General features: G+C 36.6%; 1 protein-coding gene across 1 annotated transcript in view; it reads right to left on the minus strand.

Moving 5' to 3' along the window:
* Positions 1–1,174: 1,174 nt before the first annotated feature.
* IL1RAPL2 (interleukin 1 receptor accessory protein like 2) overlaps positions 1,175–21,103 on the minus strand; it is a 1,137,954-nt gene continuing 1,118,025 nt past the window's right edge. Inside the window, exons 10-11 of the mRNA XM_084789849.1 lie at positions 15,712–15,882; positions 1,175–3,929 (exon numbers count right to left, since the gene is read on the minus strand). Of these exons, the coding sequence (XP_084645975.1) occupies positions 3,232–3,929; positions 15,712–15,882 (869 nt within the window). The 3' untranslated portion in view covers positions 1,175–3,231. The remainder of the gene's footprint in view (positions 3,930–15,711; positions 15,883–21,103) is intronic.

Below are 21,103 nucleotides of genomic sequence, written 5' to 3' on the forward strand. Positions count from 1 at the left end.
CTTGGAAGCCCTATAAATAGCACAGTTGTCAAAGGTAACTTCCTATTCTTGGTAGAATTTTTAAATTAATTAATTTATTTTTATTTTATGTGCATTGATGGTTTGCCTGCATGTACGTCTGTGTGAGGGTGTTGGGTCCTGAAGTTACAGCCAGTTGTGAGCTGCCATGCGGGTACTGAGAATTGAACCCAGGTCCTCTGGAAGAGCCAACAGTGCTTGTAATTGCTGATCCATCTCTCCAGCTCCAGAATTGTAATCATTTAGTTACAGTTCATTTATAGCTCAGTTCCTTCTGAACTTTCTTTACAATTGAACTGGTTTCACTCCTCACTGAATCCTTCTAAGAGCTTTAAGCTGCATGATATTAACCTTACACCCACAACTAAAACATCTTCCCTGTATATAATGTTACACTGTATCCAGTCTTACTAGGAGTTTGAGAGTATCTCTCTGTCACTGATTTGAATTAATTATTGAAAGTAGCACAAATTTGGCTATAATTCAGTTGAGGTGCAGAGGAGGTAGTGAGTGATATAATATTTTCAGAAAATGCACAACTGTATTGCTATCTCTCTGGTTAGACCAGGGACCATGTCCATCAAACCTACCCAGAAGTCATATTTTGCTAAATTAAGTGGATGAACATGTTGCCCATATCGTTGAGCACTGCTTATTCTCAATGAAATGTTTTCATTTCTCCATATCTATCTTTTGTTTTCTATTTTTCCTTTTGGTTTTCAGAATGTTTCACCTTTCAATTTCAGTTTGCAAACGTTCACTTGCATGCAATAACACATGATAGAGTTGTTATGAGTGTGTAAGGACTAGTTGTAGCCATGGTTTCCTAGATTTCCAAATTTCAGTGAAAAGTTGAAAAGGGGAAAAAAAAGTCTCACTGTAAAAGAAACTGGAAGCATGAAGTGTGTTCTAGACTAAATGCATATTATACCTTTATGGGCTATATCTCTTAAAAAAAACTCCGATGAAAATTAAATTTTGAATTGCCATCTAGAAATAAATTTTTATAGATAGTGTACACATTAGTTCCTGAAAATGGTAGAAAAGGTTTCTTGTCAAGTTCCCCAGCACAAGTGTGAATGCTCTGTTTCTGAGTACCTACAAGCAGTGAAAGGACACATTGTGGCCAGCCAACTCAAATTGCTACCCACGTTTAATCATTGTAAATAAAGGAAGCAGAGAGGCCCATGTTATATTTTCAGAACTGGCATGCTCAATACAGAACTATTAGTTTAAAAATATGACTGAACATTCTATTTGAATTAATCTAGATTTCTGTGAAAAATAAAACAGTAAAAAGTACAATTGTCCACTTAAAACAAGTACCACTCATTTCATGCAGATTATTAATTTAGTCACTATACATAGCATTAAGGAACACCCAGAGTAAATACAACTTTATAACACTTGGAAAACACTTTAGAATTGATAGATTTTCATTTTGAAATACCTATAGTTGTTACCAAAGTTTCCATTCGTGGTAGAAGAAAATATATCTATGAAATACCTACATATGTTGAACAGGACTTTTCAAAGGAGCAACTAATTGTCTCCATGTGAAATAAACATCTATCACTGTGAAACTTTAGCACAGCTTTGGTGCATAATGCATTTTCTAAACAGTTAGATGTAGCAACAGAGAAACAGGTAGTTTCACAGCACTGATGGATCATAGAGAACCAACTGTGGAAAAAGATTAGAGACAGATCACCAAACCCTATTTTCTCATATTTGTTTCTACTTTTGGGTCTCACAATCACAAGGGGTAAACAAAGCTTTACTTTTTACACATTGTACACATTGTTCGTTATTATTGTACAAGAACTTTCTGTAAGAACCATTTGCAAAATTTCTGAATCAACTTTGATAAGCAGTTAAGCAATTGACCCCCACAGGTATCGAGTTGGAGAGCACACCAAATTAATTGTAAGTGATAGAAAGCCATATTCCACAATTGATGTAGAGTAGGGAACACATTCCTTACAGCCAATAGGAGATAGGTTATTCACAAAGATGTGCTGATATGGTACAGTCACAGTCACTGTATGATGATGATGGACAAGTTTAGTCTGTCAAATATATTCTTTGAAGCACCAGGAATGGAGATACTTCTGCAGGAGGCTTGCATATGTAGCCAAGCAGACATGTATGTACAGAACGGTCCAGTTCACAACTACATTGCAGATGAGAAAGTCTGCAGTCTCTGCTCTAACACTAGTAAACTCAATCACTTAGCACTTCATGTTTGAATAGTGTCGTTACTTCTTTTCAAATGCATACATTTTCAGTCAATATGTATTTAAGCTCAACTTGCAATGAGGCTGAAAAACAAGTAGGACAGTGCCCACATCATCACATAAATCTTAGAGACGATCACAAGTGTGTTTTGGGGGGGAGGTGGAAACCACATCTAAATGTGATTGTTTTAGAAAACAATAAATTGTGCACCATAAAGATACATTTTCCAAGTCATAAATGTTTTTGTAATGATGCAGAAAGTCATAGGCTTACTAAAAATCACTTTAAAGATCTTAGAACCGTCTATTCATTTGCTTTAGAAATGCACGTAGTTTACCTAACTACCAGTTTAGCTACAGTTGATGTGCTTGTCCAATAGAACTAAAAGCTGTTATTACAAGCTGCTGGGTTAGTCTACAGGAGTTGTCCATTATGTTGAAGAAGATATAGGCATTTCAATCATACTATTTTCTCAACTGATCTTCCTGGACAAACAGTCTTCCAATTGGCTGCCTTGATATGTTTTGTTCCTGTATCACTCCCAGCTGTTTCCAAGTACTCTATAGAAGTTCTCCTTTCCTTTAAACCTCCCTTCAGAACTTTCAAATTCAATGAGTCTCTAGAATTTCATTTTTTCTTTTTTCTTTTGAAAAATACTGTTTAAATGCTGAATTCCTAAATATGGACAGTCCATGTGGTGCCATAAAACCTACTTGAAAAGGACACAATTGATTTTTTTTTCAGGAAAAATCTAAACTGTACATTGGGACAAGGTGCCAAACTATAAAAGCAAGACCTTCTATTTTCCCACTATTCTATAAATGTAAACAAAAATACTTAGGTACAAATATGGGTTTTGTGCCTTTTTCTTCACATTTTCAGCACCTCAATGTTTTTAGGTGTAATTCATGTTTAGTATAGCAGAAATTTCATATTCCAATGTAGTTCTTCTGAAGAATTGAAATTTTTTTCTCACTACCAAATATCACTGGTGAAGCTAAGCTCTTTGGATGATAATGGTAGTAGGGCGTTATTCCTAGAAAATTCCTCAGTCTCTTTCAAGGAATTATTAAGGGGTAGCTGTCCATTGAGTAGTGTCAGTGGCAAGTTACAGTAAGTGTGGTGGTTGCCTAGGGAAGGTACTGACAGGGTGTTGGTTGGTATCTCATGTTTGTATCCTCTGCAACAGTGCCTCATTTGCATCGAATCCGAATGGTGGAACTCAGGGAGATCTGCTTGCGATGGCACCATCGTGGCTGAGGTACTCGTCATGGCTATTGAAGGTAGAGGTTGAAGTTCTCCAAAAAGCCCCTGCTCTGCGGAGTCTAGAACATGGCAATGGGATAGCATTTCTTTTTTCTTGATGGGCATTTCGTACACTAAGTGCTTCCAAAACTTAGAATTGAGCTTGCTGCTCTTGGGTCCCTTCCACTTGACCAGTGATAGAAGTTTGATGCTGTGCTTTAGTGACTCCACTTCCTGGCAATTCACCTTCCCTTTTAATTCTGTACACTCAATCAGAATCACTTTGATTTCTCCACTGACTAGCATGTTATGGAGTCTGCTTTCCAGTTCGAAAATACTCCATCCCCGTCTGAGAATATAGTCTGGAGTTAGCACGATAATAAGTCTTCTGCTTTGCTCAACACATCTTGTGAGATCTTCAATGTATGCTATAAATCACAGAAAGAGAGAAAGAGTAAAACAGAGACTTTGCCAGTCTTTAAAGCATTAGGCTTGCATTCTAGACCCAGGCTTTAACTAAAGTCTACTACAATTTTGCTTTTGTATTGCATGTTCAGAAAGCCCATTTCTGCATTAATTAAATTTACAAACAACTGATGAAATCCTTATTTTCTTAGCCTTATCATTACTTATAATGTACTGATGACACAGACAAAGTTTGGCTTCTTCCAAAAAATACAAAGTTTTGGTGTATTTCAGTACTCTTTGTTTACTTATTCATTTAACTCAAGGCAAACTTCCAGATAGTAGTACTCTAAGCGAACAACTAATTAACCAGTTGATGAAAAGTGAACGGAAATCTTTTAATAAATGGTTATTTTCCTTTTGAGTTTGGAGTTGTTTTCTTCCTTCCTTTCTGGGTTTTCTATTTATAATTTTTAGCTGACAAGTAATACTGGTACAAATGAAACCTATTTCAACTGCTAAAACAGTAGAGAAGTTATTGTGTGTGTTATCAACATGAGAGACTGTAAGCTAGAGGTGGTGGGAAATCTCTTCTAGAATCACAGTGACCTTATTTATCAGAATACCTTTTGTAAATTTGCAACATTCTGCCCTCAATCTTGTCCTTCAAACTAATAGATGGGGAAGAGACGTGTGTTGATGAATTAAGTAGGAGCATTTGATTGTGTTTTGTTTCAAGGATGAAGAGTGAAGGGTGGAGTTAGCAATGGGGATGACAATGGTATAGAATGACCAGGAAAGAGGGACTGGAGACTAGATCCTGAGAAATAAATATTTACATTGAGTTGTAGTTCTGAAAGTGAGGTGAATATGTAATGTCTTTTTTTCCTGGTTGAAGAGTTTCTCAGTTACCTCTAGTTTTGTCTATCCTATGCATTAATCTGTTTGAAACCACGTTTTCCAGTCTTATCTACCACAAAGGGAAGCCCATATATATGTGTGTTGTTGACAAATGGAGACTTGGGCACGGGTGCTGCATCAGAAAGCAGCCTTTACTAAGGAGATCACAAGGCCCTATCTAATGTACAGTACCTTCTATCAGAAGCATAGCAACATTTGTCACCTCAAATCTGCCCCGGTCACATTCAGCTCATAGCATGGGGGACATTAAACAGCTTGGTACAAGACATTTGAAAAGGAAAACTTATTTTACAGATGCACATTTTTTTTCAGATGATCTTCTTTTTCCAGGATCATATTTTCACCACTTGTCAGGGAGAAAACTTTCAAAAGCAATAATGAGCAACATTTCTACTCACTGTGCTGGTAAACAGCAACAGCAGCAACATCAAAGTTACCATTCAAAAGAGATACATGAGTTGTCTATTTAACTATCTCTTGTTAATTACTAAGTATTCTTATGCAGTAGTTACATTTGACAGTATTTTAGAGCATGAGGCTAGTTACTAAGGTGGGATACAACTTTGCAATAATTGTGTTTTCCTTTATAGATTATTTATTCAGAGGGAACATTTGTCAACGAAATCCACAAAAACACTGCAGACATGGCAGTAGGGGAGGGGTTTGTCACTGAGAGAACTGGTGAAACAAAATGGAAGGAAAGGTGGAAAGTGTCAATAGAGTGGAAAGATACTATCCCAATGTATCAACAGCTCTGACTCTTCATTTTCTTCCTTCCTTTCTGCTCCAAAAAAGAAAGAAGTTATGCGGGAAGCTTCATCATTAGAAGTTGGATCTGTAAGATACAGTGAAATAAACTATCATGCATCTTTCCAATGATTCTTTTCACCTTTTCTCCAAAAAACAAAACTAAAACTAAAACAACAACAACAACAAAAAACCCCACAACAAATCCCATGTCCAGAATCATGATTTTAGTGCAAGAATACATGAGGATATCTTTTTATTGGGTGGGTAATAAATTCATTGTAATTTTATAGAAATGTCTGTTCCTATTGGTCTCCCAAGACTTTATTTTCACTAGTTTTGCTAGTGCTCTTGTCCCATCACTTGCAGCTCACACTTTGGAATAAAAAAAAATAGTGCACAAACCTTTTCAGTAGTTGCAGTAAATATATTTCCCAGAACACTATTTATTTTATGTTAGCCTGTATAGCAAAGGTTTCTATAAAAATAGAGATCTGGGAGAAGTTGGGGAAGATGGTGAATGGGATCAAATCTCATTGCATGAATTTCTCAAAGAAACTAACTTAAAAGTAACTACATAGACTAGGAATAAAACAATGCTTACAGAGAACAGTTAGGGGCAGGTCAAGTGATCTAAGAAAGGGGATAATGAACTTTGCAAAACTTCCTGCCACCTCAAGAGGAAACAACAGTCATCAGAAAGAAGAGGCAGCAGAAGTCATAAAGATAACTTCTGTGATTCTTCTTTCATTTCTCAGAAAGGGGTCCTAAGTGCTTAGTCATTTTTTAAAAAGAAAAATGGAATCCTATCAGGTCTTATCTGGATAGCCTGCTTCCTGTTCCTCAGTGTGCTGCCTGGGGAAGTCATCAAATGGGTGAGGCACCAGAGTTCATGTCAGAGGTCAGAGGTCTAGGGGAGAGGAATAGGGCAAAAGAGGGAGGGTGAACGGGAAGTTACAAGTGAGGGGATAACAATCTGGGTGTAACCTGAATTAACTATAATTAAAAAATTAAAATAAAAAATCTAAATTCATATATTTCTACATAAAGATAAATGACAAGTCAATCAGAAGGTAGTTTAATTGATCTATTAGACTTCAGCATTGATGGTCTCTTTCTGGGATGGAGAATGGAAGACTGTAAAATTGTTCCCATTGTTATAGTTCTCCCAGTTCATTTTACAGCTAAGCAGACTGCAACATTTAGGGGCTTAAGGGCATCTATGAAACTTTTGCTCCCAGAAGAACTGTATTAGGACAGTTCCCAGTCTGCTCAACGGCACTGGGTGTGGGTGTTGAAGGGAACCTTGGAAAGAGGGAGTGGTCCCAGTCTCCTGCACACTACACTGGCTGTGCTTATCCTGGCAAAGCCTACTGGAGAGTTGAGGCAAGCATCCAGATAATTCGGGCTGAAAACCTGCTGTGGAAGAAAAAAAAATTGGGAATTATCCTGGTTTGCCCTATATATACATTAATCATATGCACCGGAGTTAGACAGCACATCAAAATTTTCCCTGAGTAGAAATAGCCCAAGTGTCCCAAAGAAAACACAAGCCATTTGCTTGGGCCTTGAATTCTGTGTTCCATTTCACTTTGTGAAAAAGCAAGTGGAAGTTTTCAGATGTGAAGCCCACATTTCACTTCTTGGGATGGTGATCAGTGGCTGGGCAGCAACCTCAATATTTGAAAGCAGCTGGGGAGGTGCCGGTAAGAGCTGCCTGGCTCTGGGGAAAAGGAGAGACCACGTTCTTGCTCTCACATTCTGGCTTTCTCCGTTTTCCTGTCTTTTCTCTTTCCTTTCCCTCTTTCTACCACTTGCTCTTTCCCTTTTTTTTTTCTTCTCTTCTGCTTTTTTCCAACTCCTCCTTTTATCTCCAAGTTTTTTTTCTCTCTTTAATTGTTTTCATTACTTTCTCATCCATTTCTTTCTTGTTTTTTGACCTCCCCTTCTTCCTCCTGGTTCCCTCTTTTCTTTTAGCCTTTCTCCTTTAACTTGGGAAAAAAACCAAGAAGCTAGCAGCCATGCAAAGAATGTATATAATGAAGAAGAAAGAAATGAGGCGTGGTCCAAATGTTTTACTTGTTATTCTTTAGCCAGGGAGTCACTGTTGGCTGGCTCTATGTATGAAGCAAGTGCTCAAGATAATTTACCCCTCACCGTGGGGGTGTAGATCTGTATCTAATGACTGTGATTTTAAAACTTATCTTCTAAAACTCATGACCTGTTTTGAGGTGGCCCATGAACAAAGAGTGATCTTTTTTTTTAAATTTGAATGTGCTTTTTTATTCGATGATGAATAAAATGAATATGATGCAAGGGAGAGCTTATGTGATCCGCAAATCTTAAAATATGTACTATCTGGACCTTTATAGAGAAGATTTTCCACCCCTGAATTACAGACCAGGCAGGGTGGTTAGGCTTGGAACAGTTCCAAATAAACTAAGCAGAAACAGGTATCAAGTAATGACATTGCTGGTCCAAAGCACAGTCTCTGACAGGCAGTCAGGTTTACCCTGGTAGGCTGTGGTTTTGTGGGAGACATTTTAGAAGCCTTCAGAAAATGTATTTAAAAGCTTGTTACCACAAAGTGATAATAAAGAAACATTTTTCAAAACAAATTCCCAAATCTTCAGCACATATGAACACTCACTTCATCTTGCCTTGACTTGTTCAGACAAATTTAGTAATGGAGTAGAGAAAAAAAGGCCTTAAAAGATGATCCCCCCCCAATATAAAATCCCTTAAATAAAAGGTCACAGCATCATGTCTTTTTGCAATGTTTGGTATTAAGTAACTTCTGATGGTAGAGAAGACCACGGGGCCTGTGGTGATAATCTTGTTTCCCTCGAGTCTATGAAAGCACAGACAGAATCCAAGCACATTCAACCTATTTGTGGTCTTCACAACCAGGCAAAGAAAAAAAAAAGCTTCAGTGTAATTTTGATTAAGGTGTTCAAGTTAGGATAGGAAAATTTTCACATTCTCTGTGGCAATGCCTAGAAGCATCTCCTCTTTTCTTACCCAGGGATTGGCTGTTTGCAACACATTGTTAAAAAGCATTGTCACTAGAACCTCCTGTGCCTGTGTACATGCCTGTAGCTTCGTTATTGGCAGAAATCAATGAAAGTGACTCCCTAAAACCATAGTAAAAATATGGTGAATTTTGACTTAAAAATTCCTTTCAGGAGTTTTACGAAAGAAAACTCCAGTGCATTTATTTATAGAAGTAGGATTGGATTAAAGAAAATTCACCTGAAAATGAATTATGCTTCTTTTAATAAAGCAAAGAGCACAGTAATGGAGGAAACACAAATAAAATAGAAACAAAGAATTATTATTAACTTATCTAGAGGGACATGTATAGCTTTCAAACTTCAGTGCCCTTCTCATTTTAAGGCTTTGGGTTGGTTGTAGATGTAGACAGGACAGGAGAAACAATAAAACTCCATATTAAAAGATTCTTTGCTGGTCTACCTTTTGGCTACTGACTATGTGACTTTGCAAGTTAATTAATTAGGTATGTTTAATTATTTTTGTATTGGTACTTGCAGTAATGCTGGGGTTATTATCAGAGTATATTATGTATTTTTTAAGTTAAAAAATACATATGTAGAGTCTAGGCATAGCATAATTTGGTACTCTGCCAGTACCAAATTCAAATTCAAATTATAGGACTTAGATATAAAGTCACAATTATGTACTACTATTACATAAAATGTATTAGTATCATTAGAGTGAGATGGGATGCATCAAAGCATAAAATATTCCATCAGTTTTTTGTGAACAATAGTTAACTTGATATTATAAGTGAATTAGTAAACTGATAACTAATAAGGGTTATATATATATATATATATATATATATATATATATGTTAATATATCAAAATTAAGTTAAAATCTGTATGTTTCCAATACAGCAAAGAAACATATTTCATACCTATATACTTATAATGGAAAATTCCTCAGACTCTTGGCACACCAAGTGGTTTCTAGTGATGTACTTTTTATTACCATTTAATTGAAAATATTATTTGCATTTTAATAATTATGAGAAATACTACCAAACGAGTTATTCAGGCTGACTGTATATTGGCTGATGTGAAAACTTTGCCATTCTTATTCCTTTGAGAGTTGTAGATTTCTGTCCATTATTTGCTACAAAGACAGACTCTACCATTTTCATTTAGCCAGGTACATGTGTAGGGGTGTACTTCCTGTGTGTGATACTACGTGCCTTATAAAAACTTCCCCTTTCCCCACATTTCTCAAGTCCTTAGTGTGATAGTTGACAGTTAGTTAGCAAGGTTCAATTTCTGAATGAGAAAGTTCATTCTTGGCTAAGGTAAGAATCTGACTGAAGTATGATTCATGGGTAAATCAACAGTTAACTGAGATTTGCTGAGAGTTTGTGTGTTGGAGGAACACTTTATTTTTTCTCATCTCTGAATTTGGAGGCCTTATCCCTGGTGGTGAGTTCTCCATACTTGTTTGTGAATTTCACTTGTGGGAATGGTGTCTACATTCTTCTGTCTTTTACCACTTCATATTTGTTTTTTAATATATTTTTAAGATTTATTTATTATTTATTATGTATACAGTGCTTTCCTGCATGACAGAAAAGGGCATTAGATCTCATTATAGATGGCTGTGAGCCACCATATGGTTGCTGGGAATTGAACTCATGACCTCTGGAAGAACAGTCAGTGCCCTTAACCTCTGAGCCATCTCTCCAGTCCCCACCTCTTCACATTTGAAGACAACTCAGAGCAAGTGGAGCACAGCAGTGCTGGAGAACACCCATATTCTATCTTCTTCTCCCTTATTCTCCAGCCCTAGATAGGTACATGTGTAACTAATCCACACTAGTGTCACCTTTCTGACTATGGAACAAAGTTATGCCTGTGTATGGAGATTTTGCTGTATTCCTTCACTGTTAAGGCATTCTCCTGCTCATTTGATTTTTTTGTAAATGCCTGTACTTCAAATTCCACATATCCTGATTAAAATTCTCCATGATGGATTCCAACCTCTACCACAGATGTTGATGAGAAAACTAGTCCATTTAACCTTAGTACATTTTGAGATGATTAGAACACAATTTCTGCCCTTGATTGTTTCTAGCACGAAGGAAATTGTCAAGACACCTAATTCCATTCCATGGGAGTAAATTTTAAACCACGCTTTAAATTTCATTGATTGTACATGTCACCTCTTCCTCACACTTTTTAGGTCACAGACATTAGATTGCTTGGAAAAGAATTTTATTACTCCCCAAAGACAACTTACTTGAATTGTGTCCAGTCTGTTCCGCGATTATAGGAACTATTGGCAATGGATACTTACAGGTCCATGTTCAAAAATATTTTTGCATGCCTCACTTCAGAAGTGACTAGTGATCATCTGACAGCAGATGATTCTCTAGTCATTTGTCATTTCATTGTCAGGACACTCGCATGACTAGCCCTAAGCATTAAAAGACTGAAGATTAGGAAAGTTTAGCAAACACATGAAATAAAATTCCCCCTGAAATTCGTGACAAAGTGAGTGTTAGGAATCTTGAGTTAGAGAGCCTCATACATTTAATTTGGGAATGAAAACAAGTAAAAAATCATTGATACTTGAGATCAAATTTAGAGATATGATTTCAAGGGGCATGGTTAGTCGGCTGTATGCATAATAGTACTTTAGCTCACTAGTATCTTTCTCCCACATAATCTGTATACATTATTTATGTACAGATCTTCCAAATCTTTTATGAATAAAACAGGAAATTGAGGTAATGCTTGTGAAGAACTTTTTTCTTCTTTAAGTGACCACTTTACACAATTATATTTTTGTTCAAAACTTCTGCTAGAATCAGTTTCTTAATAAATGGTGTACATACACTTTGAAGGACCATAAATTTCCTTCATTTAAAGGCAAATAAAGACTATAAGGTTGATTCTTCAGTTTTATTTTATTTCTTTGTCTTAGAATGTTCTTTTCTCATTCCAACCAGTGGGCCTCAGCCTGATTCCATAACCTTTTATTCTTTTATGTTTTTATATTTATATGTGCAGAAACTCTGAGATAAGATAGGTCCAAGAGGCTAAATGGTGCTCATCCAAAAATGTCCTCAATTTCAAGATCTCAATTGCACAGCTGGGTTCTGTTGGTCACATGTCAGCCTCAGAGCACATCTGTTCATTCCTCAAGGATCCACTAGGCCCCATGAACACAATGTGCTCTGTGTAGGGTACTTTACGCCACAAAACTCAGCAGCTGCAAGGGTGAGAAAATCTCTACTTCTCAAGTTTGTGTCTCTAGGCAGTTTGAGTAGGGTGTTTTCTATCTGGCTTTCTTTTGGTTGCTTGTCATTTCTGACATACAGATGCTTGTTGGCAAGAAAGTTGCTTTCACTGTTCCCAGGGACAGATGTTTCTAGTCTGGGAAGAAATAGACCAAACTTTTACTGGAAAGTACAAATTCTTGCCACATTTAGGCACCTAACCTGAGAAAACATAAAGAAGATCTTGGCCACTGGCTCAAGAATGGAAACGAACTCACTGCCAGGAAAATAATGCCCCAGATCTGAAGACCTCGTCTCAGCATTTAGGAAAAATATGTGTATCAAATATTCCCATCCCTATGGTTTATAGCAGTCACACAACAACAATTTCCCAGCAGGCATGTGGTAAAAGTATAGGCAACTCCAATTCATCTAGAAGAGCAGCATCTTTATATCTGAGAGAGAGAGAGAGAGAGAGAGAGAGAGAGAGAGAGAGAGAGAGAGAGAGACACTGAGACTGTGATTCGCGCACCTTTAAAATTCTGGGCATTGGAAATATTTTGAGTTGACAGGCTCGAGTGGAGTACTGTGGGAAAGGCAGAAAAACAGCTGAAAATACATGAAAGGGAATGCGACATCCCAACAAGTTTGATTCATAGAGAGTTATCATGCTAGATCAAGAAGAATCTTATGAAGTTTGCATTTATAGTTCTCCAAGGTCTTGTTGCTACTTTTGGAGGAAGGCATCGTTTTAGGTCAATGTGCATTAAATGAGATGTGAGGGACAAAAACAGTTTATAATATTGTAACTAGGTCCCCTCCCCTGGAATGTGTCTATATTTATATAGCATAACCTGTTAAATCTGTACCAATGGCTACAAATTCAGACCACAGAAGCTTCTTTAATAACATGCACACACCAAGTCCAAAATGTTCTACTCTGTCATTCATGTGTAAATCAAGTATATTATTCATATACTTCATCGACTTCCTGAATGCGTGCTAAAAATGCCAAGGAAAAACTCGTTAATCGTGACATGGTGACTGCTCAGCTAGCACTGAAATGTTGATGGAAAAGAAAAATTGTCAAAGAGCCTTTTTAAGAACCTCTGCAGGTTACACTCTCAAATCGGAATTCAGAGAACATGCATTCCCTGGTTCAGGAAGGAAGGATTAATAGGAAACACCCTCCAGTGGTTGCATCTAAATGTTTCATAGTCTTCTCTGAAAAAAACCATATCCCTCTGTACCATCTTGTACCCTGGCTCAAGTCCCTGCTCATTCTGATGAATGGAAAATCTCAAAAACAAGAACATGATGTCCTATGAACTATCAAGTCTCTGCTGCATTTGATGTGTAATCTTCTGATAGAACCTAAATGCTGAGAGATGGCATCATGTCTGCCTCAACCGTCATAGTTCCAAGGAGGAAGCACAGACATTCACAAGTGTCAACAGCACCCAAATCAGTTTAGATGGAACACTAGCCTGCATATCCAGATTTGTAACAGATTAATCACAAAATCGACGCATATTTTAGACATGTTGTCTAGTAGGTTAGTCAGATAATTTAAGAGGGAAAAAAGCATGTCTGGTCTCAAGGGCCAGTCTTGAAGGAGTTAGGAAGGGGAGAGACTATGATCAAAATACATTATATAAGAATTTTAAAGAATTAATAAAAACATTTTAAAACAGAATAAAAGCAACCAAAAAGTAAAGTTCTTGTTCATTTTCATCAGTTTCTTTTCTCTTAAACTAACAAACACCACCAAAACAAAGTGAACAGTTATGAAGCCCCAAATCACTTTAAATCTTATTGTTATCTCCTAATCACAATGTCATTACGAAGATAAGTAAAACACACTACAATATTCATGGGATTTTCAATCATATTAGTAAGATATAAATAAACAGAAAGCTAGCTAAAGTTGTAAAACCAACCAAAACGTCATAGATCTAATAGTACAGATTGACCATGAGCTGAGGGTTGGAAAGATTATTACAGATTTGTCACAAAGTCAGTAAGTGGTATGGGAAAAAATCAGTATAGTCTTCAAAGGCATGTAAGGTTAATGTGAACAAAACCAGTGCAGGAACACACATACTGCATATCATTGGTATAACATGGCTAGAGTAGAGGGTTTAAGTAGAGACAATGGTAGGTAGCAAAGAAAATGGTTAGTAGGAGGAAACACTGGGCAAGCAGCTAATTATAAAAGTGTTCAGAGAAGGGTTGGATAGTTTATCCTGGAGGAAATAGTGAAAAAAAAATCAAAGTTGTTGAACAGCACTCTGGCACTGTTGGGGATGTGCACATGCTTAATGGGGTATGTGGAACAGGCAAAGTATTAAGAAAGTAGAGATATACTCAGAAGTGTTGTAATACTAAAATTGGTGTCTAAGCTAGGATAGTCAAAAGACACAAGGGACATGATTTGGGAGAAAGACAATTGAGGCATAAAAGTGACTGAGGCATCGGGATAGTCCTTCTGCAATCGATTGCTATAGAGTGGCATTTCAAGTCATGAAGCCACAAAACAAAAAGAATAGAGGAACCATGGGAGGAAGAAGCTTGGAGATATTTTAATCGAGGAAAAGAAATGGACTTTATATATTGTTTTCTTTAGAACTTTCAATGAACATTAAATATACATACTGATAAGGAGACCCAAACATACATACATACATAGGATCCGCAAGAAAAAGGAGAAATAATCAAAACACAGTTTCCACTTGTCTCTAGCTTAATGACCATTGTAAATGGATGGTGATTTGAATAGATATTACTGAGGAACAGAGTGTGATCTATTTGTAGCTCTATTTTTGACAGCTATGTGATCCTGGGTTTCTTTGAGCCCTTGCTTCCTCCTCTGGAACATTAGTACATAAACATTCTCTCTCTCTCTCTCTCTCCTCTCTCTCTCTCTCTCTCTCTCTCTCTCTCTCTCTCTCTCTCTCTCTCTCTCTCTCACACACACACACACACATGCACACACACTATTGTAAATCTATAATGTGATAACATGTGATTTTAATGCCATCAAGTCTAAAGATAAAGAGTTTTATTTTCAAATTCCCTCATGTATACATTAGCATATTTAAGAATTTTAACAGACACATATTCAAATGCATTATATTCTCTAGATTTTCCCTCAATAATATTTTTAAAAGCTCTTTGAGGGCAGAGACAATCTCTTAGTCATCTGTTCTCCTTCCATTTTACCATGTACATATTCTGGACAAAGCACATGTTTTTAACAAGAACAAAGCATGCATTTTGACTTGAGACTGGATTTACTCTGAAAGCTTAAATGTAGCTTTCAATATGTAAGCATTGCTGAAAAGTAGCATTCAAACCTACAGTGTCTGGCACATCTTAAAATTTATTTAAATACTAAATACATACAGAAAATACTGCTCCCAATGGCGTCATAGACGTTTAAAAGTGGTTTTTTTTCATAAATCTGAGAATGAGTGACAAGGCATAGTGAATAACAAGGATGAAAGGCAAAGATTCAAAGTTATTAGTGACATTTATTGTAATTATAAGTAGAAACACAATGACAGAAGTCCAGCTTTGGAGCTGCAGTACACCGAAGTAGCTTTAACTGAGTTTTACAGTTTGTTTTTAAATGAAGTGTCATTATTATCTCAGAAACTAAAGCAATAGAATAAAATCCACACTTATGGCCTAAGTTCTAAAAACATACTTCTAATGTCACAGTATACACAAGGACAAATTTGAACTTGAAAATCCATCTACTGTGAGAAACAATTTTCTAAAAAGGTAGCTTTGGGGCTTGCTTGCTTCCATGTAAGTTGCTGAAAGAAACTGCATGTTTTAAATACAAAATGCAAATCTACTTACTTCCACTTGGAATCAGATCCCTTTCTGGGATGAAGAGTTTATATCCATAGTGTTTTTCTAGGACGTCTGGCAGTATTTCAAGAGCAAACTGCTCTTCCTCAGTATTGTCACAGTCCAAAGTATCCTGATCCACTTTTGTATAGGAGAGATAGGCGTCATATTCCTTGTTGTCTTAAAGCATAACAGTAACAACAAACAAAAATATGTCAGAAGATTCTCTTTGAATATTAGATGTCTATAACTACTAACAAGGAGAAATAAGCATTGTAATTGGTGACTATCTTTAAGAATTAAAAAATAATTCATGTGTTATAGGTAATGTAGCCCATTTAAATATAAGTATTTCATGTGTTACGAACTAAAACTGTTATGAAATGGGCTACTTACAGTCAGGACAGACTAGAACAAAAATTTATTATTTGTGCCTTTTGGTGAGGATCTGCATTTGTGATATTCAATGATGTCTGTAAATGATTATCTCAGTGTGTTTGAATGCAGGACTAAATAAGCCAAAGTCACAGATTTGACCCCTTCATATGCCAGTTGGTTTGGCTCTGCCACTTAGTCACAGACTATTCCTCGTTTGCACAAATATGTGCACACAATCCAAAAGGGGCTGGGCCCTAAAGTGTGGAAGATTGAAGTAATCCGACTTCACTCCTCGAGTCTGTACTTAGCATATGCAATACTTCCAGTTGCTTAGTGGCATCATCTTCATATACAAAAAGCAGTTCATTACCAAATAGCAGAAACAGCAGCTGGCCTTGATACAAATACATGGCCTGTTATTCCTGTTCAGCCAAGTAATTTGACACAACTTCCCAAAGAAGCCTTTGTTTCAAAATACACCTCCCTCCAATATTGCCAAATCAGGTTCTCTCTTCACGCAGTCAGTCATGGAGTTAACTGTACATTACAAATATATGTGTACCCTATTTTGCTGTACTGGCTCAGAGCCAGTCTGTCTAAAGTACAAATGTATATGTACGCGTGCATTTTAAACAGAGAATGTTAAGGAACACAGCCATATATTGTATTAGTCCTCATATGTTTTAGGAGGAACATATCAGAAAAGCTGTTGTATGCTCAAAATTCTCTTATTTAAAGAAAATTATTTTTAAAGTTAACTTAGTGAGCACAAGTCCATGAATAACTAATCATGCTTATCACTACTGGTCTCTTGAAAGCATTGATTTTGAAAGACTGGTAAGCAATTATTCATAAAACACATCAATATTTTCCAGTAAAACAGGCCTGATTAGAAGAGAGCAAAAATTTTATTGTAAGGTATTTTATAAAACAAAGTAGCATTTACTAACCTACCCCATTAATATTTGGGTCCTAGTGGTTGAATGGAGTGTAAACTACTGGCATACAGCAATATACACATGCCCTATTGTTGGAGTAGGTGGGTCTCCCCTAGACTTCTAATTCAGGATTTATGTTCGAATTCCTATGCCATTCCACCCCTTACTACCTCTGCATGAAAAAAATCTCTGGTTATTGGTGTTATGATGGTGCCTGAGATCAAGAGGAAAGCTTAATACACTTTAGCATGCTTGATAACTCTAAAAGGCTTATAAACCTTGCTTAGGTTTCTTGATTGCCTAAAAGCACATGACCACAAAATACTGTCCTGGAGAGTTGAGAAGATCTTTTTGCTTACGAATTGGACAGATTCCACGGTTATCCATAAAACTCTACTTGGAATTGAAAATGTTCTTCAGCAATGCTAATGTAAGAACCTCCTGGAAATGCTAACACCTCTGCCCTTGCTCCAATCAAGCACAGGATGCACCTGCAGGCCCCTGACTTTCTCCTGCTGTAATTACTCACCTGGGACTCAAAGCTGCCGATGATGCACAGCTGGAAGAATAAAACAGTCCAAAGGACAAAAAGCTATATTCCTATGAGCAGAATATAGTTTCTTGTCCTTGGTAGATAATACTGCTGCCTCAAACGCCATGTCAGACTAGACCGTTGTTTCCCATCTCACAAACCTACCTAAATTGAACTGCATATTACTTTACTCATCAGTGACTTGTTGAGCATCCACTAGGTGCTTAACCATCTTCACTGGCTCCCTGATGTTATCACTCACCTATGTTATAAGAACTTTTAGAATCCTAGCCACTGCTTACTCAAACTGTGATGCTTTACTCTTTGACCATGCTGAACTCACATATGCCTGGTATTATCTCCCCTTACTTTATGATGCCCTAATGCTACAGCTCAATTCACTTATGGTCTTCTAGTAAATGCTTTCTATATTTTCATATACTAAATCAGTTAAGACAAAATATATCCATGTCTTTGGCATTCTGGTATTGTACCTGGACCATCAGTGTTATCTAGCATTCTGGACACACATCCCTTTCTAGAAAATGGTGCTTTGGTTTCAGTTATGCCCCTATAAGGTGAAGAAAAGGTGAAGACCCTATTGTAGCTGGCTGGAGCAGAAAAAGAGCTCTCAAAGCCACCATGCCAGATGTCTCAGAAACTTTAGGATGCCAGCTAGTGAGCCAGCAATGACTCAGATGCCACCGCTTTAAAAGGCACTTCAGCCTTAAGTAGAGAGCCAAGAAATTTTCATGAATAGCCACAGCTGTTCCTCACAAAGAAGGACAAGATGAACAGAGTAAAAGCATCAACATGATGCCAATAAAGTTAGCAGCCAGGCTTGACAATTGTTTGCAAACCAAGAGGCAGTTCAGTGACACCACTTTTCTAGACAACACTAATGAGTCTTCTGTGCTAAACTGTGCTGACTAAACTAATTTGAGGAACCAGAAAATAAAGAACAATGCAGACAAGGCATTAGAAGGAAGGCGACTGGCACAGTGCTCACTGAATCTATGCTGCTCCTAATGAAGGGAGAAGTCATGAAGACAACCCAACTATTTGTGGAAGAATTTTCTTCTTGTTGTCACACCTGTCCTTCCCTATTTTAAAATCTAATTTTAATTTTGTTCCTCATCAGGGAGCCATTCCTATTTGAAGCCCAGGTCTCCTACAGATACACTGAACAGAGTCCTAAGCCCTTAGCTTCTAGAGGGAACAAAACTTTGTAACCTCGTTGATTATTTTGTACTCAGTCACTAATTTAGAACCTATGTGTGCATGTGTGTGCAGTATTAATCTAAATGAAGACTAGAAGAGAATGAAGATGGGTCAAATAAATGAAGCAATCTATGGTGGATTGAAACAAAATAAATTAAAATTGTCTAGGAGATCAAAGTTCAGATAAATTCTGTTTTATAAAACAAATCCTTTCCATAAAACCTTATATGAAATTCATAAATTCATGTAAATACATGTGTGTGTTGTTTGTCATGAAAGCAAGAAGACCCAAGTTCAATACCCTAAACCAGTGTACAAACTATGTTCATACTCCCAGTTATGGTAACATGGAAGGGGAGACAGGTGGATCTCTGGAAGGAAGGTAAGTTTCAGGCCAACGAGAGACCATGTGTCAAAGAAAATGTGGAAAGAGCCTGAGAGTTAACAAAAGAGTGTGTCCTATGATCTTCACTTGTATGCTAAATCTAGCATGAACTCAAACCCATGTTTGTATTCCCCTATATACATAAATGCAAATGCATATACAAAATTAAAAACTTAAAAACATAAATATGTGTATAATGTCACTGTCCTGGTTACATGTTTGTTAATTTGATGAAATCTAGAGTCATTTGAGAAGAGAAAACTTCAGTTGAGAATATATTTCCACTAGATGGTCATGGCTTTTTTTTTTTTTTTTGATTAAGGACTCATGCGAGAGCACCTGGTACACTACAGGCAGTAGCATTACTGGGCAGGTGGTCCTATAAGGAAGCAGGCTAAGCAATCCATAAAGAGCAAGCCAGTAAGCAGGATTCTTCCATCCCCTTCTTTAAATTCCTGCCTCCAGTTTCCTGTCTTGAGTTTGTACCCTGACTTCCCTCTGTGACAGATTATGATCTGATATTTAAAAGATTAAACAAAGTATTTTCTCCCCAAGTTGGCTTTTTTGTAAGTAAGGAGTCTAATTTTCAATATTAACTCTTGTACATGGGAACAGAATATAATTGATTATATTTTCATATATATAACCATGATCAGAGGAAGCATTTATTTCTCCTTTTGAAGATATTCCTAAATATCAGTCGTACTTCTCTAATTTATTTGTTATAATTCTTGAGTAAATACACAATTTGAAAATGTATTTATTAAGAAGCATTGGCTTAATTTACTATGAAAACAATAGTCAACTAAGATCCACTCATACTGGTATTTATCCAATAGTAACAATAATGTCAAAATCATGTTTCTCAAAAGCTTTATCTAGGACCCTCTGGATCCTTCTATTTACCCATTCTCCCATGCTTCTCTCACCTAGAGTCCCTATAGGATGTCCTCCCCTCTGACCCACTTTCCTGGTAAGTGTCCAGATATAAGTGAGTATATACCATTTGAGTCTTTCTCCTTCTGGGTTAACTCACTCATTATGATCATTTCTAGCTCAATCCATTTGTCCACAAATTTCAGGGATTCCTTGTTTTTAATAGCTAAGTAGTATTCCATAGTGTAAATGTACCACAGTTTCTTTATCCATTCTTCTACTGAGGGACACTTAGGCTGTTTCCATGTTCTGGCTATTATGAATAAGGCTGCTGTGAACGTGGCTGAGCATATGTTCTTGTTGTGTGCTGGAGAGGAAGGATAGCAGGCTACCAAGAAGAGACTTGATATCCTATGAGCATATACAGGGGAAGGAGGTACCCCTCAGGAACAGTCATAGGGGAGGGGAGTAAGGGGAAAATGGGAGGGAGGGAGGAATGGGAGGATACAAGGGATTGAGATGTAATATGAATAAATAAATAAAATATATTTTAAAAAATACAAAAAAGCTTTGTCACTATAGCTATCATTATAAAAATAAATAAAACTAAGTAAATCTTCTTCGAGGTAAAGACGTCACTAAAAAATATAAGTAAAAATCTTACTCTTAAATATTTCAGGAAACTAACCACCTTTAAACCCAACTTAAAAAGGTAACTGTTTAAAAAGTATATTTTGTTTAAAAACTTAGTCATTTTACATACATGTTTCCAAGGTTTATAATAGTTAGGTAGTGAGGGCATGCTATAGGGTAAGAATATGATCAAAATATATTTAAATTTAAAAATTGTCTTAAAATTATAAAAAAAACCAGAAATCCAAAAAGTGTCAATTTGTTTTCTTAAAATAATTAAACATTTGTAAATATTCAAAGAGTAAGTCTTAGTATAATTGATGTCTTGATACTTCATCTATAAGATTTCTAAAAGTCATGTAAAGCAAATATATCAAATTTATAAGGTAGTTTTAGATACATTTTCCATTGCCGTGACATACTACCTGAGAAAAGTAA

This window comes from Acomys minous (genome assembly GCF_964271855.1).
Source record: "Acomys minous genome assembly, chromosome: 7".
Lineage (NCBI taxonomy): Eukaryota > Metazoa > Chordata > Mammalia > Rodentia > Muridae > Acomys > Acomys minous.